This window comes from Sorex araneus, chromosome 7 (assembly GCF_027595985.1).
Source record: "Sorex araneus isolate mSorAra2 chromosome 7, mSorAra2.pri, whole genome shotgun sequence".
Taxonomy (NCBI): domain Eukaryota; kingdom Metazoa; phylum Chordata; class Mammalia; order Eulipotyphla; family Soricidae; genus Sorex; species Sorex araneus.
Genome location: NC_073308.1, coordinates 40,073,882 through 40,100,867, shown reverse-complemented (window position 1 = coordinate 40,100,867; position 26,986 = coordinate 40,073,882). Strand labels below are relative to the sequence as shown.

Genomic DNA, 26,986 nt, shown 5'->3' with positions numbered 1-26,986 from the left:
AAAAGCTAAGCTAAGAAACAGAAAACTACGAGAGTGGTCACTAAGTGAAACACAGCTGCTTGGCCCAAGGACACATGTGGCCTACAGGGTTTCCACCAGGACAGAAGCTCCAGATTGAAAAAGGAGCTCAAAGGGTCACTGGTATGAATAATCACAGCAAGACAGGAGTCAGACACGCACACCAGAATGTAGTCAAAAAGGATACTCAATTTTCTCCTTCGAGGGGCCGGGAGGGTGGCATGCGTGGGTGTAGGCGGTTGAGTCACACTTGGCAGTGCTCAGGGGTGTGGTGCTGGAGACTGAGCCAGGGCTGGCTGCACGCAAGGCAGGTGATGCAACCCCTGTAGTATCTCTCTGGCCCCCTCAATTTTCTTTTCTGTCCGACTATAAAGAAATTTTCAGTTGACCTAAAAATTAGCAAAAGCGGGCTAAAGAGATAGCACAGGGGAATTAAGGCACTTGCCTTGCAAGCAGTTCAAATCCCTGGTACCACACATGGTCCCTGAGCACCACCAGGAGTGATCACTGAGCAAAGAGCCAAGAATAAGCCCTGAGCACCAGTAGGGGCTGTGAAAAATAATTCAGCTGTACTTGGCTAAAAAATGTAAGATGTCCAAAAGTGCATGCACACACACACTCATAGGATAACAAGATTTCCAGATGTGATCACACACACACACACACACACACACACACACACACACACACACACACACACACACACACACGAACGACTTCCAGATGTGGTAACAAGGCTTATTACCTTATTGTAAAGGCAAAAAAAATAAAGATTGTTCAGGTGTGAGCAGCATATTGTCACTCAATGACATCACTCTATGGGGTAAGAGAAAAGAATGGCAGAAACAAACTCAGAGGCAAAAGTCAGAAATATGAAAGTGTTCCATTCTAGGCAAAGCAGTAAAAGACAGAACTCCCCCACTTTAAAAGAGAAGTGGGGGCTGGAGAGAAAGCATGCAGCTGACCAGGTTCTGTCCCCAGCACCCTATATGGTACCTGACCTGCCAGGAGTGATCCCTGAGCAAAGAGCCAGGAGTGAACTCCGAGTACCACTGGGTGTGGCCCAAAAATTTTTTTAAAAAAAAGGAAAAAAGAGAGAGAAATGAAAGCAGATAACACCCAAACAGGGTCAAGGTAAAAATTTCAGCCTCCCTCATCACCCAAACAGTAAACTATCAGGCAGAGTGGCAGCTGAAGAATGAAAGCGTGTTCGCAGACAACAGCTCTTACCATCATTTGGTACTCCTTGAAGTTCTATATTGGTTGTTTTGGGTTTCTTCTTGGGTGGCTGGGAGCCATCTGCTGAAGACTGCCTCTTCTTCTCTGAACTGGCCCCTTCATCCATCAGGGAGGTTTGGACCGCATCTGGCGGAGGGCCATAAGGATTTTCTTCTGGATCTTCTACCTCAGGGGCAATGGGTAAATATAATAGAGCCTTTGAATCTTCCAGCTCTTCATCACTATTTGGAACAGGGTCAGACAAGGGATTGGAAAAAAGAGGAGACAGTTGCTTAAACCATGAACCCTTCCTCTTGGGCAAAATCACCTATACTAGCCATAAGCAACAGGCAGGGATCTAGAACTATGAGAGAAACAAGAGTGAAAGGAAGTTTGCCACGATTGCTAAAATCCGTAGTAAAACACAATGGTATCAATGAATGATGCTCAGTTCTGACTGACTTTGAGAAGGGAAGGATTTCTTGTACACCACACAACAGAGCTCTCTCTCAATGAATACGCAGAGGAGGAGGGGGCATCTCGAGGGCCTCTCTGGCAGTCCTCACCTGCTACAGAAGGCAGCGATAGGGTCCACACTGGTGACATCCACTTCTTCATCCTCAGCAGCATCTGCCCCTGCAGGACAGTAAGGTAGGGAAAGAAATGGAAGACTATTTTTGGGTACAGGTTGATGATTTTCATAATGGGATGCAGGACGAAGATAAAAAAAATAAATAAACACTTCATTTTAACCATCTGACAAATAGGTACTGAATTTCCACAACACACTGAACCGGTTCCTCTATGAAAGATTCACAGTCTAACTGGCAAGGGATCCTTTCAACCCACTTACAGTTAGCAAGGCTTACACACACTATGCTAAGGGCAGGGATGGACTAACGAGTTTGGGTGCAGTGTGGGAAGGTGTGACGGTCCAGCAAGACCAGTGAACACTGAACATCTTAATCCCTAGTGGTCTTGAAGAAATTATTAGGCATTTCTTGCAAGTTGGCAGCTGCAAGAAAAGTGCTCTGACCCCGCCTTTTTTTTTTCTTTTTTGGGTCACATCCGGAGTTGCACAGGGGTTACTCCTGGGACTCTGCACTCAGGAATTACCACTGGCGGTGCTCAGGGGACCATATGGGATTCTGGGAATCGAAGCCAGGTGGGCCGTGTGCAAGGCAAATGCCCTACCCACTGTGCTATTGCTCCAGCCCCTCTATGTATATATTTTTATATAGCACTAACTCCTAGAACCATATTAGTGTCTCACACATCCACCTGGTATCAATCAAGTAAGGCCCAGCACTTTCAGGCTGGAAAGAGTCTGAAGCCCAATTCCCCAATCCCAAGCACCATCAAGTGGCCCGGCAGTCAATGACATGTGGTCATCATTTACTGACCCTGCCAACTGGGCAAATTAAGCATCATACACAAGTCCTATTTGATATAAAGTCTTGTATAAGCCACCAGAGGCAGAAAGTCACAATATTAACGCTCAAGGAGCATTCAGAACAGAAGACAACCCTAACAGTGAGGGGCTGGGTGTCATTCAAGAGGAACAGCACATGCCCTGCACACACAGGCCCAAGAATCTACTGTCTCAGATATCACTTGTCCAGGTGGCTCCTAGCAGCATCAGATAAGGCCCCAACAATTAAAGGAAAAAAATCAGAGCCAGGATGATGGAACAGAGTGAGTAGGGTGCTTGCTGGCCTTGCACTTGACCAACCACACCATATGGTCCCCCAAGTCCACTAGGAATAACCCCTAAACACAGAGCCCAAAGAACCTCTGGGTGTGCCCCAAAAACCAAAGAAAAAACTTTAAAAAGAAAAAAAACTGTGTATGATGATAAATAAAATAACACACTCATTTTGGCCTGGCACTACACTAAATGCTTAACGGAAGTGATCTCCGTGACGCCCCAAGACACTGCAGGGCAGGTTCTATTACCATCTGACTGATAAGTGAGAAAACTGCAGTTTAAGGAATGGGGGGCGGAGAGGACCCTAGTGGAGAGTGTGGTGCTGAATCGTTGTATGCACGAAACCCTATTATTAATAGTATCGCGAATCTATAAAGAAAAATGAAAAATGAGAAATGAGAACAAGCTTGTGTGTGTGTGCGTGTGTGCGTGTGTATTCAAGCACTAGTCAGGGATGGGGAGGGGGTCGACAGGATATGGGTGTCTCACTATGTGCGGAGCCTGAACCCTTATTTAATCATGAAAAGAGATCTGGGAACAGAAGAACACGCTGAGAGTTGCCTGAATTCCTGTAATACCCAAGTAAGCCCTTAAGTCACTGAAGACTCTCAAAGTTTAAAATTGTGAAGCTTCATTTAAAAAGTCACAAGGGTCAGAGTGATAATATAAATTTTTTTTTAAAAAAAAAGGCAGGGGCAGAGCACTTTTCTTGCAGCTGCCAACCTGGGTTCAATCCCTGGCATCCCATATGATCCCCCAAGCATCACCAGGAGTGATCCCGAGAACAGAGCCAAGAGTCAACCCTGAGCTCCACCAGGTATGGCCCCAAGAAAGAAAGAAAAATAGAACCCCAAGAACCAAGATAAATTTAAGACAAATTAATTTGCAATTGTGAAATGTTACCTGTCTGCTCAGGCTCACTCTTATCTTCATCTTCAATATCAAATTCTGATTCCCTTTCTTCATATTCTACATTTTCATCCAACTCTTTGAAATCTGGAGCAAATGCACTCCAATTTTCCTATACCACAAATAAAATATACATTTAACCATACGGAAACAACAGTCTATAATCCAAACATTATATAAATGAAAGATTTAAGCCTGAGATTTAGAATTCCGAGAAAAAGTTGCAGGTAATAAAAATTATATATTCATAGGTTTCATTTGCGTAACAGGGCTGCTATATTAAACTTCAAGTTACTAACTACACCTCTTCCACAAGTAACTGTCTTGCTGGGCCACAGAGATACCTTAATGGGTTGGGACGCAGAAGGCCTGGGCAGATCCCTAGCAGCGCCTGGTCCCTGAGCACTGCAAGGAACAACTTGGAACACCAAGCCATGAGCAGCCTCTGAGCATCAGCAGGTAAGGCTCAAAAACCAAAATATAAAAAAAGTCTTCTTTAATCTTTGAAGATGCAATGCTGAAGTAAACCATTAAATTTTTCTTATCATACCATTATACATATAATTAAAGGTGCTAAAGATAAAACTAAGATACAGAACAAAAACTGAGAGCCAGGGAATGAAGGGGGTAGGGTGCCCGCCTTGAATACAACCAACCCAGGCTCAATCCCCACATAGATTATACTGCATATAATCGGTGTGGCTCCCAGACAACAAAACAAAAAACAGAAACTGAGCTGAAAATAAGAAACATAAAAATATTTCTCAGATATAAGGAATAGAAAAATATTGCAGGAAGACACCTGACTTTCTCTCTCCAAACAAAGATAGGAATGGGACAGAGCAAGAGCTCCAAGACCTGGAGCCCTTTGAGCTCATGGACCCCTGAGCTTCACCAGGAGCAACCCCCTCCCCCCGAAACTTGTGGGGTGTGGCTCCTAAATGCATACCCCTTACTAACTCCCCCGAAAAAGCAGAGACAAAACAGAGCTAGAAAATCAGCTTTAGAACAAACCCTTCCCACTAAAATAAGGCAGAGCCTCTTAAACCTCCACAACTGGTTATAAAACAATGTTGTTCAATTGAAAAAATGTGAAAAATAAAAAGAATTACTAAACTCTCTAGACAAAAGAAAAAAAAAAACAACTAGTAAAACTGTATGCAATGAAACGACCTAAGTAGGCAACATGGATCACATACAAGAAAATAAGGCAGCTTTAGCTTACTACTTTTGAGACTCTTTAATAAAAATCTATTTAGTTTCAAAGCAATTAAACCAGAAGCATACTTACTACTTGATTTTGTGCCCAGATAGATACTACTCCACTAGAAATGGATGCTATGATGGGTCGGACAGGATGCCACTAAATTTTAATGAAGAAAAGAAAAACAGTCCTAAAAATGGATCCAAGATTTTCTGTACAAGCAACAACGAAAGCCTCTCTTCCCACTCACAGCGACATCCAAGAGCAGCTCCCCTCTGGTCCCATGCAGGATCTTCACCAGGTTGCCGATGCTCTTCTCCCAGATATACAAGGCGTGCTGCCGGGCGGAGCCTGCCACTATGTATTCTCCGTCCCCCGAAAAACAGCACTTCTTCCATGGCGTCCTAGAGGACAAGGGAAGATACAGGCATCGCTGGAGCCTGAGCCCGACTCGTGAACGATCCCGTGTCCTTCTGAGCTGGGAGGCAGACATACCTGTTTACCAAATCCTGCAGCTTCTGCATGGGCTCAGGCTCCCCATCTCTCCCACAGGTTAAGATTTCTCTGCCATCATAAACCCTGATGATTCGGTCGGCTGTGTTAATTAAAAAGCAACTACAAAAAAGAACATAAAAATCAACAGCAGAGCTCATAAATATGTTCCTGTTAACATTTTCTGTTATTACACTTACTTAGAGCCATCTAATAAAACAAGACTATGTCTGGGAGAGATTAAAGTTCTCAGTAATGTACTGGATACACATATATCAATTTAAGTATCTTCTAAACCAAAATATAATTTGAAGTGAAATTATGTTCTTACTACAGATCCTAGAATTCTATATGCACAAACTAATCATTAGCTTCAGAGCATCTGACTGAGATCCGTACCCTCTGAACTGAAATTCACCTGCCAAATTCACAAGCTTAGATATAGATTTTCTGACCTGTTCTATACACAATGAGAAATTAGCCGTTAATAAATGCATGAGTTGATAAACAGAATGCTACTTTAATATCCAAATGTTAGGGTCAAGTATATGGCTCAAGTGGTAAAACACATGTCTTACAGATGGGAGGCCCTGGGTTCAGTTCCTGGGATTCCCCCTTCAACCTCCCCACCCGGCCCCCTGCCACCTCCCCCGCAGCCCAGCCAAAAAAAAAAAGGTAAAAAAGAAAAAGAAAAAGAAAAAAAAAGGTAAAGCCAAAAAGGTCCAGAGGCTTGCATTAATTGTTTAAAAAGGAAAGTTTTTAAAAAAACAGTAAGACAATATGCATAAAAACTGCAAATCTCAATGTCTTTTTGCAGTCTATAAACTTCTAAAACTGTCTCTAAGAAGGTCTTACTCACCTCCCCTTCCGGGCAAACTCTATTGACTTAATGGCCGTGGTATTGCTCGTTCCAGTTGTTACTCTGAAGGAAGCAACAAGATCCTGAGAATCTGTTTTTAGGACCAAAATCTAAAGTTTAAAGGAGGAGAAAAATGTAAGCATGCTGATAACTTAGTCATTAGATTTGGCTTCTGTTCCTAAATCTGGGCAAAAATATGAAAATCTCTGTCCCATGTATTCAACTGATTTTCCCCTCAAGACCGAGGAGCGCGTCCTACTCAATTCTTCAAAGACCGCGTTCAGGGCTGGAGAGCGAGGGCCAAGGGCTGTGGATGCTCTGCATGCAGGAGGCCCAGACCTGATCCCTGGCAAAGGCCTCCCAACCACCCCCAGGAGTAAAGTCCTGGCAGAGGCAGGAGTGGCCCCCAGTACTAACGGGTGTGGCCCAGAAGCCAAGTAAAACAAAATGTTTAGTGTTCCAGCAATCAGAAAGTGGAAGGTACCACGGGTCTATCACTAGGTGGCTAAACAAAGTGTGAGGTACAATAGAAAGCAGGAAGTGCTGAAAGGTACCACAGCAAAGAGGAACCCTGATGACACTATGCCAACAAAACCAGTAATAAAAGTCACAAAACAGCCAATGCTTTCGGAGTCTATTAATATGTAGTATTAAAGTGGCCAAATACTTGCAGAGAAAGTGAGATGACAGGTGCCAGGGTGGGAGGGAGGCCGTGGGGACTGCTGGTGTCTGCCAGGGGTGCAGACGTAGCAACGGGAGGAAGGAGCCCTGGAGACAGCCAGGGGGGATGGTGCCCGACGAGGCGCTGGCCTGACCAAGTCTACTTAGGAAGGCTAAAATGGTGCGTTATTTTTTGAAGGGACTTGTGGAGGATGCTCAGGAGGCCTCAGAACCACTTCTGGCCAAAGTCTGCGGCTGTGCAGGGTGGACAACTCAGGCCCTTCAACAACCGGAAATGCTTGTGTACTCCTGCCTGCTAAGCTACTTCTCTAACGCTTGTGATTTTTCTTTAAAGCTCTAAAATAGTGATGTGAGAGAGACAGAGATAGAGAGAGAAAGAGAAGTGTCTGCCATTGAGGCAGGCTGGGGGGTGAGGTGATGGGAGGGAAACTGGGGACACTGGTGCTGGGAAATAAATGTACACTGATGGAGGGATGGGTGTTGGAATATTGTATGACTGAAACTTATGAATAGGTTTGTAAGGGTCTATCTCACAACGATTCAACTAAAAAGTAAAGAAATATTTTTTAATGAAAATAGTCATGCAATTATACTATTTAAACAGCGTAAAAGTGCCCCAGTCAAACCAGAAAAAAGTCAAGGTGATCTAACAGAACTTAAGTAACACCTTGAAAGTTTACCTACTGGGGTGGGAGTGACAGTACTTGTGCATAGTCAACCAGGATTAATCCCCCAACACTTGATCCCCAAGTCCCTGAGCACAGAGCCAGGAGTAAGCGCTGAGTGGGGTGCAGCCAAAAAATAAATAAATAAAAGAAGAAGAAAAGTGCACCTAGCCTGACCTCTGACTGGATAGGCCAGGCTGAACTGGCTCCTACGTACTGACCAAGTTGGAGGGTATTTTCACACAGTATGCCACTGATACGGTGATCCCAGAGTTTATGACTCAGTGAAGGCTGCACTCTACGACCATGCGGGAAAGGTCCTTCCATTCTGTTCTAAGTCAAACAGCCTCTGACGTCTCTAAACCCACAGCATAGACAGCGTTACCGAGGCAAGAGAGAGAGCTAGGCTGTCCCTGCCACAGGCAGGATGCGAGTTCAGTCTAGAGGCAACAGAAATTCTCCAGGAGGAAGAATAAGCAAATGTGCCAATGCCCGGGGCCCCGGCCGCCGACTTCACCAGCTCTGCCACATCTCGGCTTACCTTGCCTTTTGCATTGCCCGTATAGATATATTCCCCTCGCCTATCAAAAGACGCAACCACATTCAAATCGGAGTCATCGTCCACAGGCAGAACGACGTGTCTGGAATCTGAAAGGGTCAACATGACAGGAGCAGATTTCATGGGACACACCAGAACCTTGTTCCTGTTTGAAGATAGGAATAGGACACTGGCTATTGCTTTGCTATCGGAAGCCCCGTGCCCCAATTCCAGGCCACCACCCTCACCAATACACTCCAGTCCAGGGAGCTGTGACCCTAACACAAGGAAAACCCCAAATCTAAATGTCAGTAAAAGGGAGATGACTAAGAAAACCGGCAGACAAAAATTTAACAATACTTTTAAATGATGATGTAGTAAACCAATAAAATGTAACATAAAGTGAAAAAGCAAAATATTGGGACTGGAGAGCTAGCTAATACTGTGAGTAAGGCGCTTGCCCTATCGACCCCAAAGCAGACCTGGGGTCAATCCCTAGCACCATATACGGTCCCCTGAGCCCTACCGGAAGTGACTCGTAAGCACAGAGCCAAGAGTAAACTCTGAGTACTGTGGAGTATGGCTCAAAAACAAAACAAGAGTGAAATATCAATATTACATAGAAAGTACACAGTATGTATTTCTAATTTAGTCAAGAGCATTATGAGCTATGAAACACCATATAATGAGCTCAGAGAATTTAAAGAGAACCCTGAGACATAAAAAAGATAAATCCTGGCAATGGAAGATTAGGTAGCTCTTTTTCCCAAATATGTTCTTCCAAAATTTTATATACATATATATGTATATATACATATACATATGCGTGTATATATGTAGACAGGAGCAATAAGACAGTGAGTACAGCGTTTGCCTTGCAGGCGGCTGACCCAGGTTCAATTCCTTTGTCTCTCTTGGAAAGCCCAGCAAGCTACCGAGAGTATCCCACCTGCACGGCAGAGCCTGGTAAGCTCCCATTGGTGTATTCCATAAGCCAAAAACAGTAACAAGTCTCACAATGGAGACATTACTGGTGCCTGCTTGAGCAAATTGATGAACAACGGGACAACAGTGCTACAGTGCTACATATATATATATATATCTGTGTGTATGTGTGTATATATATATATATATACATATATATATATATATTTTTTTTTTTTTTAAATCATTGCTCGTTTGGGGGAACACACTCAGCAATGCTCAGGGCTCATTCCTGGCTCTCAGCTAAGAACCATTCCTAGTGGTTTGAGGGTCCATAGGGGGTGTCAGGGACTGGACCAGGGCTGGCCACATGCACGGTAGATGCCCTATCGGTTGTACTATCCCTTTGGCGCCTCTCAAATGTATGTGAGTAGTGAGCAGTTTCCCCTGACTAAAGAAACTGAAAATGGGGGTGAGGGCTGGAACGCATGCTCCACATCCTGCAGTCCAAGATTTGGTCCCCCACACTGCCTGATCCCTGAGCACTGCTGCATGTGGGCCCCAAACAAAAATCAGAAATTCAAAATAATCTAGTGGTGCCACAGACTTACTCCTGGTTCTGTGCTCAGGGATCACTCCTAGGATCTGACCAGAGAACCATATGCAATGCTGAGGAGTCAAACTGGGGTTCGCCACATGCAAGACAAATACCTTAGCCTCTACACTGTCCCTGGGCCCCCGTACTCTCTTTAAAAGGGATTCAGGCATGGGCAGAGCAAGAGCTCAAGGGGCTTAGCTTCAGTTCAATCTCCGGACTGCTGCAGTGATTCCCCTAAACACAAAGCAGAGAACAGCAATCCCAGCCCAGCACAGCCCACCCATCCCCACTGGGAAAAAAAGTGCTATTCAGTAGGAACAACCTTGATAGAAAGATTGTGTATTAAAGATGTGTGCTTTAGCCTTCTCAAGTTTCAAGTGAAGCTCGGGAGACTAAAGATAACTGCATGAACTGACAGCCCACCTCTAAGGAATAGCTCGAATTAAACTTACTGGTCTCGCGGATGATACTGGACTTTCAGGATGGGTGAAGGGAAGCGGAACCTCTGGTCACAGTCTCCTGAGAGGACATCCCACTGCGACACGATGTTGTCCGTGGAGGCGCTCACGAGCTTGTGGCCATCTCGGCTCCAGCTGAGGAGAAAGGACAGCATGGTCAAGGGGTCCAGACTCAGGCGCCGTGAGCACAGCTCTCCGTCCAAGCGCGCCACAACATTTTTTTTTTTTCATGAAGAGCCGCACCCTGGTTGTGTGGGTCAGTAATGGTGCCTTTTCATATATGCACAATCTCACAGCAAGCAGTCCAAGGAGTGAGAAGACTATTTCCACAATTTTTCGGTAACTAGTAAACCAAAGCTTTGAAGTTCAAAGTAACACTGCGAGTGGTTTTTGTGAAAAGCCCAGAAGCCTAGACATTTTAGGGTTGCCCTTACATGCTGATTTAACAAAACACAGGGTTTCATTTTTTTTTTTTCTTTGAGGGCAGAAGCTGGTCCAGAAATGCCGCGTCACTGTTAGTGGGACAGAATCCTTCCATGTGTAGCAGCATCAACAAAGTGAGAAAAGAAAGTATCCGCTGAAATGAAGACAGGATTCAATTCCTCCTGCTCAGGACAGCTCACCACCCTGGCCATCAAATATAAAACAAAAAACAGTCTGGACAGTAGAAGCCATCCTGGCCCAGGGCAGCGGCCCCAGGACACAGCCCCCGAAGGTCCTGGGCTTTGCTTTTTGCCCAGGAAGCACAGAGAGGGCCACCCAGTAAGGCCGAGGGCACAACACAGTGGTCCTTGGGAGTCTGTGTTTTCCTGCTGAGGACCAGGATAAGGCAGCCCAGGAGACAGATACTACCCCAGCAACCCCCCAGAAAAAACCTGCAATGCCCACCTCCATGGCAATCAACAAGGTGGGAAGGAGGGTGAGGGTTCCACACCTGCCCAGGCAGGATAAGGCCACCACCTGCCGTGGGGTAGCTGGATCTGAGAAGGTGCAGGGAGAACCCAAATTTCAGAGCCCCTTGTAGTAAGGAAGTGATAAGGAGGCTCTCCGGGGAGCAAGACAGGCACATGGCTCTTCTCGGTCAGAACAGTACCCGCCTCGCGGGCAGAGTGGAGCCACCAGGACCCCAGCCTCTGGGCACGACAAAGCCCTGTGGACGTCTGAATTTCCAGTCCACCTGGCAATAACTGGAAAATATCCATCCTTAGCTCCTGGCCAGAGGAGGCCAGCTGGAACAGAAGGTGCATATAGGGGCTAGAGTGATAGCACAGTGGGTAGGGAATTTGCCTTGCACGCAGCCGACCCGGGTTCGATTCCCAGCATCCCATACGGTCCCCTGAGCACTGCCAGGGGTAATTCCTGAGTGCAGAGCCAGGAGTGACCCCTGTGCATCGCCGGGTGTGACCCCCCCACAAAAAAAAAAAAGAAGGTGCATGTAAGCTCTCAGAACACACCTCCCAAAGCATCCAGATCCTAAAAGCCACTTATCAGCCCAGAAACAAAGGAAATTCAGTTTGACTGAGGAAAGACAGATAACAACATAGAGATGACAAAGATGTTCAAGTGATCTGACAAGGATTTTATAGCAAAAATAAAAATGCTTCAGTGAACAGTAACAAAACATGCCTGAAATGAAAAACAAAAACACAGTCTCAGCAAGGACTAGAAAACAAAGGGAGAAAAAACTAATTTTAAAACTGAGAAATCTGGGGCGGAGCAATAGCATGGCAGATAGGGCATTTGCCTTGTACGAAGCTCACCTGGATTTAATTCCCAGCATCCCACAAGTCCCCCTAGCCTGCCAGGAATGATCCCTGAGCACAGAGCCAGGAGTAAGCCCTGAGCTCAGAGCCAGGAGAAAGCCCTAAGCACCGCCAGGTTTGGGGTATAGCCCAATAAAGCAAAACTGAAAACGAAAACACCTGAGAGATCTTGACTAGAAAATGAAACTCAAAAGTGCGTAGTGTAGCCAATGGAAAATAAAGAGGACAAATCGGTGAACCGGAAATCAGAACAGAAGCCATCCAATGTGAAATGGCTGCAAGAAAATAAAGCGGAAAAAAGGCTCAGAGCTTAGGGGCCTGGAGGATTCTATAAAGCAAAATGTGTGAACAAAATCCTGGAAGTCGGGACCAGAGCGATAGTACAGCAGGTAAGGCATTTGCCTTGCATGCAGCCAACCCAGGTTCAATCCCCGACATCCCATATGGTCCACCAAGAACCACCAGGAGTAATTCCTGAGCGCAGAGACAGGAGTAACCCCTGAGCATTGCTGGATGTGTTCCAAAGAGGAAAAAGAAAAATTCCTGGAAGTGGAGGGAGGTTTCTTTAAAGCAGATGAAATAATGGCTGCACTATATCACTTTCCACTGTCATCCCTTTGCTCATCAATTTGCTCGAGCGGGCACCAGTAACACCTCCATTGTGGGACTTGTTGTTACTGTTTTTTTTTTTTTTTTGGCATATTGAATACACCACGGGTAGCTTGCCAGGCTCTGCCGTGCGGGCGGTATACTCTCAGTAGTTTGCCGGGCTCTCCGAGAGGGATGAAGGAATCAAACCTGGGTCGGCCGTGTGCAAGGCAAATGCCTATCGCTCCAGCCCCACCAGCCCAGCTTTGATCTCTGGCACCCCATATGGTCCCCTAAGCCTGCCAAGAGTGATCCTTAAGTGCAGAATCAGGAGTAAAACCTGGGCATTGCCAAGTGTGGCCTAGAAACAATAAATAAACAAATATCCACAGTGAAATAATGATCAGCCACCATTAATCCTTACCATTTAACTCTTATTTAGCATATTAATATTAAAAATTTCTGGAGTTGGAGAGATAGTATAGCCAGGTAGAGCACTTGCCTTACACTTGGCTGACCCAGGTTCAATCCCCAGCATCCCACACGGGTCCCAAGCACCAGCAGGAGTCATTCCTGACTATTAACCCCTGAATATCACCAGGTGTGGCCCAAGAATCAAAAAAAGTAATTAAAAATTTCTTACCACAGAGAACAGACTGGATGGATGTGTGCACTGATTATTTTAGCAATGCCTCTTGTCAAGAAATCCCAGATGACAATTCGACCGTCATTGCAGCCAACCGCCAGCAGCGTGCCCCACCGGTTAAAGGTGCAGGTCAGGGCCATGCTGATACAATCCAAGGTCCCATCAGCTTCCTGAAAGTCAACGTGGACACAATGACAAAGTAATACCCAGGCATCCGAATCATTTCTTAAAGATCTCTACTACCACACTTCCCTTGAATTTAAATAAAAATGTACACTAAAATAATTTCTTTTCTTATGCTTAGCAAAAATGAGAAAGTGTTTATAAGAAGAGAGAATTTTTGGAAACAATTACCACCAGCCCCTTACATTGCTACTGTAACTTTGCACAAACACTGTGGAAGCAACCAGGCAACATATTGGCCAAGTTCATTAACAGAGTTGCCTTAGGGCCAGAGACAGTACAGCAGATAAGGCACAAGCCTTCCACACCACTGACCCATGGTCAGTATGGTCAGTGGTGTGGCACACATGGTCCCCCAAAATTGGTCCCAGAGTCAAGGGGACTTTCAGGGCCCAGAGATGGCAGCAAGTTATTATGTTCTGAAAAAAAAATCATAAAAATTAATGTTCTTACCTCTGGATAATTCTGCCCAAAGGACTCTGCAACAAAACAGAGAAAGAGTTGAAGGACCAAGTGCACGGGCAGCTGAGCCTGAAGCCTCCACCCCACCCGGGACAGAGCTGCCCTCAGCCTCCTGCCCAGGGGCAGACATGCCCGTGGGCAGGAGCACCATTAAGGCACCCGTGAAGAGCCAAACAATGAGGAGCCAGAGAGGCAATACGCCAGCACCTGGCATGAGGCCAACCCTGGGGCCACCAAAGCTTGATTCCCAGCACACAAGGTCCCCGGAGCAAGGGGAGTGACTCCTGCGCACACAGCCCCAACCCCTAAAAACTGTAGCAAAGCTCCCTCTTCTCAGAACAGAAAACTGTTTTACAAAGCAGTTACTTTCCAGAGTGGCAGAGCCAGAGAGACCTCACAGGGCAGTTTAGGCGCCCACTCAACCAGCACTGCCAGCCCCCGCGGGGACACAGCGCTCGGGAGAAACCCTCTCCTCCTGCTGGCCCTCTAGCCCAACCCGGCAGCTCTGCCCGCCGCCCCGCTCGCTGCCCATCGCACCACTGCCCGCCGCCCCACTGCCCATCGCACCACTATCCACTACCCTGCTGCCCATCACAACACTGTCCACTACCCCACTGCCCATCACACTATTGCCCGCCTCCCCACTGCCCATCACACCACTGCCCACTACCCCTCTGCCCATCACACCACTGCCCTCTACCCCGCTGCCTGAACCACAAACACAAGAAAGTGGCTCTGCAGATTTGGCATCCAATTAAGCTCTATTCTGGTTTGTTTATCTGCCTCACCCAAGTGTTGCTCAGGGCACCATCCTAGTTGGACCTCCACCCCTTACGCTTGGTGCGGAGTCTTTAAAAGAAGTTTTAATAAATTAATTTAAGTCTGAAAATCAGTTTTATCATTTCTTTATTAAAATTAATGAGGAGGGGCCAGAGAGATAGTACAGTGGATAAGGCACTTGCCTTGCATGCAGCCAACCTGGGTTCTGCCCCCAGCACTACAGTGGCCCCCCCCCCAAGCCCACAGGAGTGATGCCGAGGCCGAGCCAGAAGTCCTGAGCACCGCCAGGGGCAGCCCAATCCCACCCCCCCCCCCCCGCCCCAAATTTAATAGAAAACTACAGTAAAATTTTAAATCACAAAACTCAGGCCCAAGAGCTAACAAAGAATATAAAAATAAAGGAAGTATAGTTTTTTAATGTAGAAACCGTTCTGAGGTCACACCCAGCACTGTGCCCTGGCAGTGCCCAGGAGAGCCTGCCATACCAGCAGGGAATCTGGGTCTCCTGCATATGAAGTCTAGCTCAGCCTTTCTATCACTCCTGCCCCGAAACACTTGACTTGGGACTGGAGACATTACAGGGGTGGGTTAAGGCACGTGCCTGGCATGCAGGTGAGCCTGGATTGATATCTGGCACTGCATATTCCCCAAGAACACCAACAGGAGTGACCACTGGGCAGAGCCAGTAGCCGCTGAGCACTGCAGGTGTGGCCTACCCACCTTCCCTCCCTAAAGCAGAACATCCTACAAGAAAAATCTATCAAAGACTTAGAAAACATCTGCAACAGATGACTGAGGAGTTGATACCTGCATTATGAAGAAATGTATATACTGAAATAACGAAGAACATGAATGATCAAGTCAAAAAACACAGGTGGGGCTAAAGAAATAGCACAGCAGGTAGGGCGTTTGCCTTGCACACAGCTGACCCGGGTTCGATCCCCAGCATCCCATATGGTCCCCCGAGCACCGCCAGGAGTAATTCCTGAGTGCAGAGCCAGGAGTAACCCCTGTGCATCGCCAGGTGTGACCCAAAAAGCCAAAAAAAAAAAAAAAAAAAAACACAGGTGGCCACTAAGCAAAAGATTGATTAAACTCAGGCACAGTCAAAGAAATGGACATAAAATGAAAAAAAATGTCATTTCACCCCTCAGGAAAATAGAAAGTATAGCTGGGCCACACTCTGCAGTTAGGGCTTACTCCTGGCTCTGTGCTCAGGGATCACTTCTGGCAAGCTCGGGAAACCATACAAGACACGGGAATTGAACCCAGGTCTACTGTGTGCAAGGAAAGTACCCTATAAGCTATACTATCGCTCTGGCACCAGACCTTTTGTCTCAATTCGTTAGTAAGCAGTGGTGAGTAATACAGTATTTGTGCAAGCTCAGAATATTTTTTCTTTTTTGGTGGGATCCTTTCAAGCAATGCTCCGGGATCCAAGAGCCATTCCCAGTAACACCTGACCAACCCAGTGAAGGGTTAGTGCAACTTGGGAGGTCCCCAAGCATGGCTGGAAGCTTGCCATGCTGAGCAGCGCCCGGAGGCCTCCAAGTCTACACCAAGTGGTGCTGGGAAGAGGGACACCAATGCCAGGATCAAACCTGAGTCTCTGAGTATGCAAGGCACAAACTCCAGCCCTCTGAGGCAACTCCCCTGTCCAACAAGTTATTTTTATAGATTACACTAAAACTGGATGTCTCAGCGGACAATAAGCTTTTAAAAAAATATAACATACAATTCTGAGAAACTCAGTTATTTTGAGGGCCAGAGAATTAACACAGCAGGTATGGTGCTGGCCTTGCATGCGGCTGGTCCGAGTTCAATCTCCAATATTACATACAGTCCTCCAAGCCTTCCAGGAGTAAGCCCTGAGCACCACTGGGTGGGGTCCAAAATCCAAACTAAGTAAGTTTGAGGGTGGGCGAGCACATGCTTCCCATGCAAGAGGATCAATGGGATGCCAGTGATCAAAACCTGGTGGGCCATGTGCAAGGCTCTTGCCCCTGGTTTTTTACAGGGGGAGTGGCAAGGTGCCTGGCAGTGCTCAGGAGTGACCCCTAGTGGTGCCAGGAAAAGAAACAGGTCCAGAGGCATGGAAAGCAAAAAAGCCTTCTCCCCAGAGAACTATTTCTCCACCCTCCACCCTCCACCCCCTCCCATTAACTTTAGTTCCCCGAGCTGGACCCATAGTACAGCAGGGAGGGCATTTGCCTTGCATTTGGCAGACCCAGGTTCAATCCCCAGCATCCCATATGATCCCCAAGCACTGCCAGGAGTAATTCCTGAGTGTGAGTGCAGAGCCAGGAGTAACCCCTGTGCATGGTCGGGTGTAACCCCCCAATAAAGGAAAAAACCAAAAACAACCAACTCTAGTTCCTGTGCTTGCTGCCAACACAGCAAAAGCTAATGAATCTAATGAAATGGTTTACACATATGCGACAGGTGAGAAACCCAGTTGAGTGTTTGAGCACAATACTAGAAACTGCAATGACAAAGGGAAGGGAACAAAGGTGGTTGCAGAAGTAAAACTGGTATTTTGATTGTCCACAATAAGAACACATCACCAGGGCCGGAGAGACAGCATAGTGGGTAGGAGGCTTACATGCAAATGACCGGGTCTGATCAACCCCTAAGGTCTCGGAGCCCACCTCCAGTGATCTCTGAGCAGAGTCACCAGTAAGCCCAGAGCACTGCCAAGTGCAGGCCTTGTCACTCCAGGAAAAAAAAAAGAACACACTATCAATCCTTGCTTCCTCGCTATCATCATCCCATCGAGTATTTTCCACAAACACATCACTTTTGCTCTTGTTGTTATTTTAAATACAGCCTTTCTTCTAAAACTCGAGTCCCTTCCATAGAGACTTATGACTTTCAGACCCAGTTTTTTTTTAAATTGCCCATCCTGACAATGCTAAATATTCTTCCAAGTGTCACCTTTGCGAATGTTCATATAGTTAAAAGAAAGAACCCTCTCCTATGACTCTGCCTCTCTTCCTCGACACAAAGACCATCTGTGCTCAATTTCTTGCGGGTTTTTTATTTGTTTGTTTTGGGATCAAACCCAGCAGTGTTCAGTGTATACTCTGGTCTCTGTGCTCAGGGATCACTCCTGGCAGGGCTGGAGGGACCATAAATGGTACCAGGGACTGATCCCGGGGTGGCAGCATGCAAGGGAAGCTCCTTATCCACTGCTCCAACTCTGTTTCTCAAGTTCCATCTGCTCAACCTCCTTCATGTCATTCCTTCCCATTCCTAGCTCAGCTCTCTATCACTCTAGTCCTCCAAACTTTTCCACACCCTCCAAGACTCAACTACACACTGCTGTCCAACAGATCTATAGAAAACATAATTTTGATGAGGCGCTGAGCTAATCCCCTAACCAAATAGAAAAAGAAAAACTGCAGCTCAAACTGAGCTTCTTACCAGGTCAAATTCCTTACAAAGCACAAACTTCTCAGTGTGGCATTCAGGAGCATCCACAAAATAGACAGCACTAACCCCAACTTCTGGTCTTCCCTTTACTCAGTACCAAACAGGAAAATCCTTTTTGCTTTGTTACCACACCTGGCGAGGTTAATTCTATGTCAAGGATCATTCCCAGCACTGCTTGGGGAAACATATGTGGTACTTGGGATCAAATATGGATCAGCTGAGAGCAACGCAAACACCTTAACCCCCATACTATCTTTTCTGCCCCAAAAGGGAAACATTGGGGGGGGGGGTGAAATGGGAGTGAGAGGGAGGGAGGGCAAGGTCATACACACAGTGATGCTGAGGGGCTACTCCTGGCTCTGTACTCAGGAAGTACTCCTGGTGGGGGCTGGAGAGAAAGTGAAGAAAATGGGGCATTTGCCTTGCACATGGCCACCCAGGTTTGATCCCCATCATCAAATACAGTCCTCCAAGCACCACCATGGGTAATTCCCAAGTGTAGAACAAGGAGTAACCCCTGAGCATTGCCAAGTGTGACACACACACACACACACACAAAAAAAAAAAAAACAGAATACAGGAAAAATAAATAAAAGGGAAAAAGGAATTATTCCTGGCAGTGCTCGGGGGACCACATGGGATACCAGGGATCAAACCTGGGATGGTCTCGTGCAAGGCAAGTGTTCTACCCACTGTGCTATCTCTCCAGTCCAAAAAGGAAAATTCTTTAGCCTTTCTCTCCCTGCTGTCTTAGCTCAAACCCACAGGTAATAAGCAATGTACCTCACCTGCCAATCTTATAATGTATCAATTCAACACTCCGCCCCCTTCATGCAGTTTTTGTTTCTGATTACATTTCTTCCTTAGCACAAAGATACCCATTCACTTCCTAAATGCTCTCAGCATTTGATGATGATTTTAAAGCCACCTCGGTAAAACAATTATTATGGCTATCTGCATAACTTCCTTAATTTCTCTGCTTAACAAAATGACTCTTGGAGGTACCTTTAAATTAATTAAATATGTACATAGGTTTGGGGGCCACACCCAGCCGTGCTCAGGAGTTACCCCTGGCTCTGAACTCAAGGATCACTCCAGGTGATCTCAGGGGACCAGGTAGGGTGCCAGGATTCCAACCCTATACCCAAGACAAGCGGCTTTCTGGCTGCACTATCTCTCTGGCCTTCCTCCCTCCTCCTCCCCCCATTTAGTTATTTATATAGCTCTCGAGCAAGTCCGCATAACTAAAGAACACATTCTTTTCTCTAAGAGTCCTTAGAAACCTCAGACATCTCTAGGCTACCATGCTTTAAATATCGCCTACTGATAAAAGCCTAGAAGGGCTAGTTTTTAATCATCTGGACAGAGAGGAGGGAGCCAAGACTCAAAGAGGATGACAAAAAGCCTCTATAGTCCGCGCTTCAGCGTCTCACACCACATCCCTGGCTCGTCAAGGACCTTTACACAGAAACTCATGAAAGCTGGATGGGTCCAACTATGCCACGTGCCTTCAAGTCGCTACCCTGGAGCCTTTTTTTTTTTTTTTAACTAGTTCAGTGAATGACTGCTCCTGCATCTTCAAGGCATCCCGTGCGTCTAAGAGATTTAACCTATCCAAGCACTGAACCTCCCCCGACCCCGTTCCAAGTCTTCCCAGCTTGCCCGCTCCCTCGGACTCCTTCTTCCAGGGACACGGGTCCTGCTTGCTCTCAGCACTCAGCAGCACCGATGCGCCCTGGAACCCAAACTAAAGTCGCAAACGGTCTTGTCTCCATCACTCCGCGATGGATCTGAGCTGGCCCCGGGGAAAGGCAATGCATTCATTCAGCTGGGGAGGGGAGAGGTGGGGGGTGAGCCTGCAGCGGCGGCGGCTGCTCCATCCCAGGAGCACTCAATGAGCGCCAGCAAGAAGTGTCCGTGAGGTTGCAGCCTGCGTCGCCCCCCCGCGCTGCCCGCCCGAGTTTCTGCTCCTTTCCAGGACCCAGAGCGTTCTCGGAGGGGCAGCCATCGCCCGCCTCACCCAGCAATTCGAGGTTCATCCCTGAGGAATCTTCTCTCCGCGTCTCGGCTCCCGCGACGTAGACTGGTCCGCAACCCGCTTCCAAGACCTGCGTTTAAAGGCGGGGGGGAGGGGGGCGCCGCAAAGAGGCCAGCGCAGGCTCCGGAGAGTTTCTGCTTCCGAGGACCCCGCGGCTTCCGCTTTCTTCCCCCGCCTGCCTTGTTCGTTTCGTGGCGGCTGTCCAAAGAGATGCCTGACCAAAAAGGAAGAAGCAACGCCCTCTGAATCATTTTATTGAGGCATGATTTAAGAGAAAACAATGCTGACACCATGATTCATTGATAATATGCACTAATTTTCAACTTTTCCCCACCGCCGAGCCCCGTAAGTGAGCTATAAATTTTAGGCATGTACTCGGACTACTAGGCTTACACTGTTGTGTGTTCCGCGGCGTGGTCCCGGCGGGCTGCCTCGGGAGTGCTGAAAAGGTTCCGGGAAAAGTCCCAGGGTAGAGCTCGTTTGGGGTTGTGCTGGGTGTTCGGCGATGTATTGATCTGTATGGAGAAGACTCACTCTTACTGGGCAAAGTGTCCACTATTGTAAAGCCGGCGGTTGATGTGATAGAAATGTACAGGAGCACGTGTTAGTGTTTTCTTGCGCCCCGACTGAATGAACTGGAATGCGAAGTTAGGCTGAGCGCCCGGAGCCCCTCCGCACGAAACTGATGCGAAATCTGCAAGCAACGGAGCAGAGCAGCTGGGAACTAACGAGGGACCAATCCTGAGCAAGTAGGTTTCACCCGTGGAGGTTTGTGGACAACTGGAACAGCCTTTCCTCCCTACGAAGAAATAAAGCTCGAACCTTTGCTGCCTCTTCCAGCTCGCGCTAGGTTGAATGTCAGTAATCCCAGTAAATTTAACTCACTTTACTAATTCCACCCCTGCTATATGATATCCTCTGTGCCTGGGCTATTTCAAGTGAGGATGATAATCGTGGGTTTATGGAATTGTAAAAATTAAGTGAGGTGACGTATATTAAAATTTTGGAAGAGCTAGCACCAGCAAATGTTAGCTGTGTTTACAAATAAATTATTTTCTCCTAAATTAAAATTATCTCACTTGTCTGCAGGCCAGTAATTTCCCCACGCTGACCAAATACAGTCATTGAGAATCAAAAATACTGGGCCGTTTTATTGCCTTGTCAAGTCCAAAACATTGCCAAAAATCTTCCAAAATACAAAATACTACCAACGGTAGTATCTGAGAGTTTCTGTGCCACATTCTAACCACTGGTTGTTATCAGTTCTCTCATTGGGCCAGTTGAGTCGGTAGGAAAATGGCACTGTGAACCATTTCTGAAATAATTGAGAAAATACATATATTAAGAAAGAAAACGAGGGAGTCAGCAATAGTACAGCAGGTAAGGTGCTTGCTTTGCATGTGACCAACACCGGTCTATCTCTGGCATCACATACGGTTCCCCGAACTCAGGTGTTAACCCTGAATACTGCCAGGTGTCACCCAAAAGAAAGTGAGTGAGAAAGAAAGAGGAAGGGAGGGAGGAGGATATTTCAGAAGGTACAGTGCTTGCTTGCAGGTACCCTCTGATCTTTCCAACCTGGGAAAGATGTCTGGCAAAACATATGGTCCATGGTCCCCCCAATTCCTCCAGGAGTGATCCCTGAGCACTACCAGATATGATTCCCCAAAAATAAAAAAATACTTTGGGGTAGAACTGGAGTGATAGCACAGAGGGTAGGGAGTTTGCCTTACATGCGGCCAACCCGGGTTCAATTCCCAGCATTCCATATGGTCCCCTGAGCACCACCAGGAGTAATTCCTGAGTCCATGAGCCAGGACTAACCCCTGTGCAACGCCAGGGTTTTGTAACCCAAAAAGAAAAACAAAACAAAAAAAACTTGGGGGTTTGAAGAGATGGTACAGCAGGTAAAGAAAACACTTGCCTGTACTTGACCTGCCACATGGGATTCTCTGAGCCCCACCAGGAGTGATTCCTGCATGCATAGCCAGGAGTAAACCTTAAGAAAGAAGAAAGAGACACACTGTAATAGGAATTAAGAATCAGGGGGCTGGAGAAAGAGTGTAATGGGTAAGGCTGAAAGTTTCAATCCCCAGCATCAGGAATAATCCCTGAGCATACAAAGTGGGGCAAGTGTGACCCAACACGACAAATTCCCAGCACTACAATCAGGAGTGATCCCTGAGCACCACTGAGTATGCCTCCCCCAGTACCACCACCCTGCCACCCCAAATAAAAGAATTAGGAAATTACCCAGGTAATCTGCTGAAATTAAAACCACAGTAGAGGTGAAAGAGAAACCAAGGCACTGGAGGAAATATACTAGAAAGAATTGATAGAATGAAAGTATCTTTTGTATGTGGAAGGAGTAATGGAGAGTTAGGAAAGTCCTGCCTGACTGGCCCCCATGTTCCTAGGGTCAGCGGCTCCATTTGTCAAGACTGAGGATTCAGCTAAAGGAAGGAGTTGGCAAGGGGCGGAGAAATAGCTCAAACAGGACTTGCATGCAAGAGCCTGACCCTACAGGTTCCCTCTAAACACTGTCAAAAGTGTCCCTGAACGCTGAGCCAGAAATAGCCACATCGGCCAGAGAGTTATTACAGCTGGTAGAATACTACGCTTGCCCTCAGCTGACCACATGTTATCCTCTGTGGCCCCCAAGCTCACCAGCAGTGATTCCTGAGTAGAGCCAGAAGTAAAACCCTGATCATCTCCTGGTATGGACATAAAAAAAGAAAAGAATAAGAAATATCCCCCCAAGGACCACAATATGTGTCCCCCCAAAAAAGTGAATTCGATGAGAAAGAACCCTAGCAATGTAGCAATGTCTTCCCATTGTTCATCGATTTGTTCAAGCGGGCACCAGTAACATCTCCATTGTGAGACTTGTTGTTACTGTTTTTGGCATATCGAATACACCAGGGGTAGCTAGCTAGGCTTTGCCGTGTGGGAGAGATACTTTCAGTAGCTTGCCGGGCTCTCCGAGAGGGACGGAAGAATCGAACCCGGGTTGGTCGAGTGTAAGGCAAATGCTCTACCCACTGGGCTATTGCTCCAGTCCAAAGAACCCTATGAATTTATATAAAGTGTTTGCCAAGGCATATTAAGAAAAAAAATGCAAAGCACAAAAGATACATCTGTAGAATGTTACTCTTAAAAAGAAGGCAGTCAAAAAATTGTATCTGCCTTTGGGGCAAAAGAAATATAGGAAGGACAAATCAGAAATGAAGGAGACTGGCTAATATCAGAGGGTAAGTTGTAAAGGATGGTAGCTGGAGGTGAGTAAATAAGAATGCAGTGGCAGGAATGAGATAGTAATACTCTACGTATATATTTTTATATAGCACTAACTCCTAGAACCATGTTAGTGTTTCCCACTAACATTAACATAGGTATCCCCATAGTGGATACCTATGACCCAAAAAAACAAAAAGACCCAAGCAATTACAACCAGCTAGGATGTGGAGAGAACCTAAATGGAATTAAAATACTAACAAATTGACCTGTTAAAAATCAGTATCATTGGGGGCTGAAGCAATAGCATAGCAGGTAGGGCGTTTGCCTTGCACACAGCCAATCCGGAGTCCCAGCATCCCATATGGTCCCTCGAGCACTTCCAGGAGTAATTCCTGAGTGCATGAGCCAGGAGTACCCCTGTGCAATGACGTGTGTGACCCAAACAGGAAAAAAAAAGTATCATGGGTCAGAGAAAGAGCCCAGAGGTTAATGCTCTTGCTTTGCACATGACTGACCAGGGTTCAAATCCCCAGCACCATAAATGTCCCCTAGCACCACCAGGAGTGATCCCTGAGCACAGAGCCAAGAGTAAGTCCTAAGCAGAGCCTGGCTTAACCGTGAGCACCACCAGGTGTTGTCCTCTGAACAAAAACAAACAACATAACTACAAGAAAAGATGGGAAGAACTAACACTGGAAAACAGCCTTAAATTCCCATAGGCTTTAAAACAAAAAAGAACTAGAGGCAACTTGTGGGGAGCTCAGTGGAGAGCTGCTGCTTTGCCTTTCGGGGCCCCCTAGCACTCCTCTTTGTGGTCAGTGCAAGGACATTTTTGTTATTGTCCTTTTTTTTTCCAGAACTATAGAATATCACTCTTAGGCCACCACTACAAATTGTTACATAAAACTCTGTTGATGAGTACTAAACACAGGGGCCAGAGTGGACGAAGAAATAGGATTCACCTAGTTCCAAAATATTTCCTGCAAGGCTAGAGAAATAGCACCGTTGAGGCACTTGCCTTGCATGTGAAAGAACTCTGTTCAACCCCCAAGCACCACCAGGAGTGATCCCTGAACACCACCAGCTGTGACCCAAAAATATATCTATTTCCTGAAATAGAGTTATTAACTACAAGGGAATAAAAAATAGTAACTTGATGGTGAGAAGCTTAGGTGAAAGGGCCCAAACCAAGTGATACGATCAGTATCACCTGCAATCATGAGTCACAAACTGAAAGGATGCATGCACTGAAGGCACATTTCCCCTCCTGAGAAAATATCAATAAAACTCGGACTGGGGGGACACTGGACAAAATAACTATTACTCTTCTGAAAAGTCAAAGCCACAGCTGCCAGAATGGCCTGTATCAGAAAGACCAGAACAGATGCTGGCGGGGTGAAACAAGAAAGAAGCCATCACCTGTAGCTGCTGGAAATGTAAACTAGGCCAGCCTTTACAAGCAAGAGTGTGGAGCTGTCTTCAAATGTTAAAAAAGATAAATGCCAGGGCCAGAGTGATAGTGCAGCGGGTACAGTGGCCTTGCACGTGGCCGACCTGATTTCGATCCCTGGCATCCCATATGGTCCCCTGAGCCAGCCAGGAGTGATCCCTAAACACAGACCCAGAAGTAAGCCCCAAGAAATGCCTGGTGTGCCCACTCTGAGAGAGACAGAGACAGAGAGAGACAGAGAGACAGAGACAGATGCCATATGGTTTAGAAATTCTTCTCCTAGGTATCTATCCAAATGACACCATAAGTTAAAAAAGATAAGCACCTCTGCACATTACAGCACTGTTTAGCCACAAGATGGAAACAGCCCATGTTCAATGACAGATGAGTCGATAAGAAAGTTGTATCGACAATGGAACACTACTCAGGTAGAGAAGGTGGAGTCTTGTTTTTGCTACAACATGAATAAAATTGGAGGGGATCATGCTAAATGGAATCAGCCGGAAGGAGAAAGACAAACACCAGATGATCTCTTTGATAAAGAGAGCAAGGGAATAGACAGCGGCCAGTGAAAACAAACCCTCTGCCACAGAACGGGGGTGGGGGTCGGCGGGAGGGTAAAGGGTCTGAGATGGGATCAAAAGGGTATGGAGTTCACTGGACAGTGGTAAAAGGATGTTGGTATTTGTGTGTATGGTGTGGTAACATAGAGTTTGAAGAATGCAAAATTGTACCTCTAAAACATGTCAGTCTAGTAAACCAATATTAACTCAATTATGCAATATTTAGAAAGGGACAGGGAAGTGGGTTAAAAGGCTAGAGAGCATATAAGAACCTGGGGTACAGTGCCCCCTGCCAGTACTACATGGTCCACAGAGCCCTGCCTGGAACAAACTTCAAGCACTGAGCTAGGAGTAGCCCCTCAGCACTGCTAAGTGTGGGCCTCCCTCCAAAAGAAAAGAAAGAAAGAAAAAAAATGCCAAATTCATGAAAGACAAGAAAATGCTGAGAAACGGAATCAAGATTCTAAGCAGTAATAACCAAATGCAGCATGAGATCCTGGACAATCCTACAAGAAGTAAAGAACCTCAGTGGGAAAATTGGTGAAATAAAAGAAGTAAATAGCCCTTTAGCAGTGACGGCTTTGGAATTGTACTATAGTTACATAAGATGCTTACAAGAGAGCACGGAGGAGGGATATCTCAAGGGATATTTCTGCAAGTCTTCTGTGTATTTAAAATTAATTTAGGATAAAAAGGTTTTCCAAAATATCCCTCCTTCATTGGCCCCTCCTGAAGATGACTCACCCACATCAAATGCACACTTTGTACAGCTTTCCAGAAGAACATCGCTTAATAAGGGACAAAAGACTTATTAAAATCCTACTGACTCACACTCAACCATATGAAATTACTGGATCTAAATAGATTAGGTAAGGGATAATATGTTGATATGCTCTTTTGACTTCTATCTTCCTCAGTGTTTACTTGATGCATCAATAATTGATGTATTTGACCCATTCTTGCATTCCCTAGAGTAAATCCCACTTGGTCATACATGTAGAGTCTTTTTATTGGGGAGGCCTGTGGGGGGGCCACACCTGGCTATGCTCAGGGGTTATTCCTGCCTCTGTGTTCAGAAATTACTCCTGGCAGTGCTCAGGGGATAGTGTGGGATACCAGGAATTGAACCCCGGTCAGCTACATACAAGGCAAATGCTCTATCTGCTGTACTATCTCTCCAGCCTCTGTAGAGTTTTTTGTTTGTTTCCTTTTTGGGTCACACCTAGCAATGCACAGGGGTTACTCCTGGCTTTGCACTCAGGAATTACTCCTGACAGTGCTCAGGGGACCATATGGGATGCTGGGAATCAAACCCAGGTTGGCAAACGCCCTACCCGCTGTGCTACTGCTCCAGCCCCAAGTAGAGTTATTTTTAATGTATTGTTGGATTTGGTTCACTCAGATTTTTTGATATTATTTTTTAGATGTCTCTGAATATTGGGGGGTTTTGTTTGCTTTGTTTTGCTTGTTTTTGAACTGCACCTGGCAGTGCTCAGAGATCACTCTGGAAGTTTTGGGGGGACCATATGTAGTGCTGGGGGCTGAACCAGAGTCAATCAGGGATTGAACCAG

At 46.3% G+C, this 26,986-nt stretch overlaps 1 protein-coding gene across 2 annotated transcripts in view; it reads right to left on the bottom strand.

Moving 5' to 3' along the window:
- The window catches only part of RBBP5 (RB binding protein 5, histone lysine methyltransferase complex subunit), a 31,580-nt gene extending 11,260 nt beyond the window's left edge, over positions 1 to 20,320 (bottom strand). The window contains exons 1-12 of one of the 2 annotated variants that reach the window (XM_004610078.2): positions 20,147 to 20,320; positions 13,906 to 13,931; positions 13,267 to 13,439; positions 10,267 to 10,407; positions 8,296 to 8,458; positions 6,409 to 6,518; positions 5,553 to 5,672; positions 5,308 to 5,461; positions 5,145 to 5,216; positions 3,848 to 3,965; positions 1,803 to 1,872; positions 1,249 to 1,478 (exon numbers count right to left, since the gene is read on the bottom strand). In XM_004610078.2, the coding sequence (XP_004610135.1) occupies positions 1,249 to 1,478; positions 1,803 to 1,872; positions 3,848 to 3,965; positions 5,145 to 5,216; positions 5,308 to 5,461; positions 5,553 to 5,672; positions 6,409 to 6,518; positions 8,296 to 8,458; positions 10,267 to 10,407; positions 13,267 to 13,439; positions 13,906 to 13,931; positions 20,147 to 20,165 (1,396 nt within the window). In that variant the 5' untranslated portion in view covers positions 20,166 to 20,320. The remainder of the gene's footprint in view (positions 1 to 1,248; positions 1,479 to 1,802; positions 1,873 to 3,847; positions 3,966 to 5,144; positions 5,217 to 5,307; positions 5,462 to 5,552; positions 5,673 to 6,408; positions 6,519 to 8,295; positions 8,459 to 10,266; positions 10,408 to 13,266; positions 13,440 to 13,905; positions 13,932 to 20,146) is intronic. The other variant, XM_004610077.2, reaches the window with a different exon arrangement.
- Between the last annotated feature and the right edge of the window lie 6,666 nt (positions 20,321 to 26,986).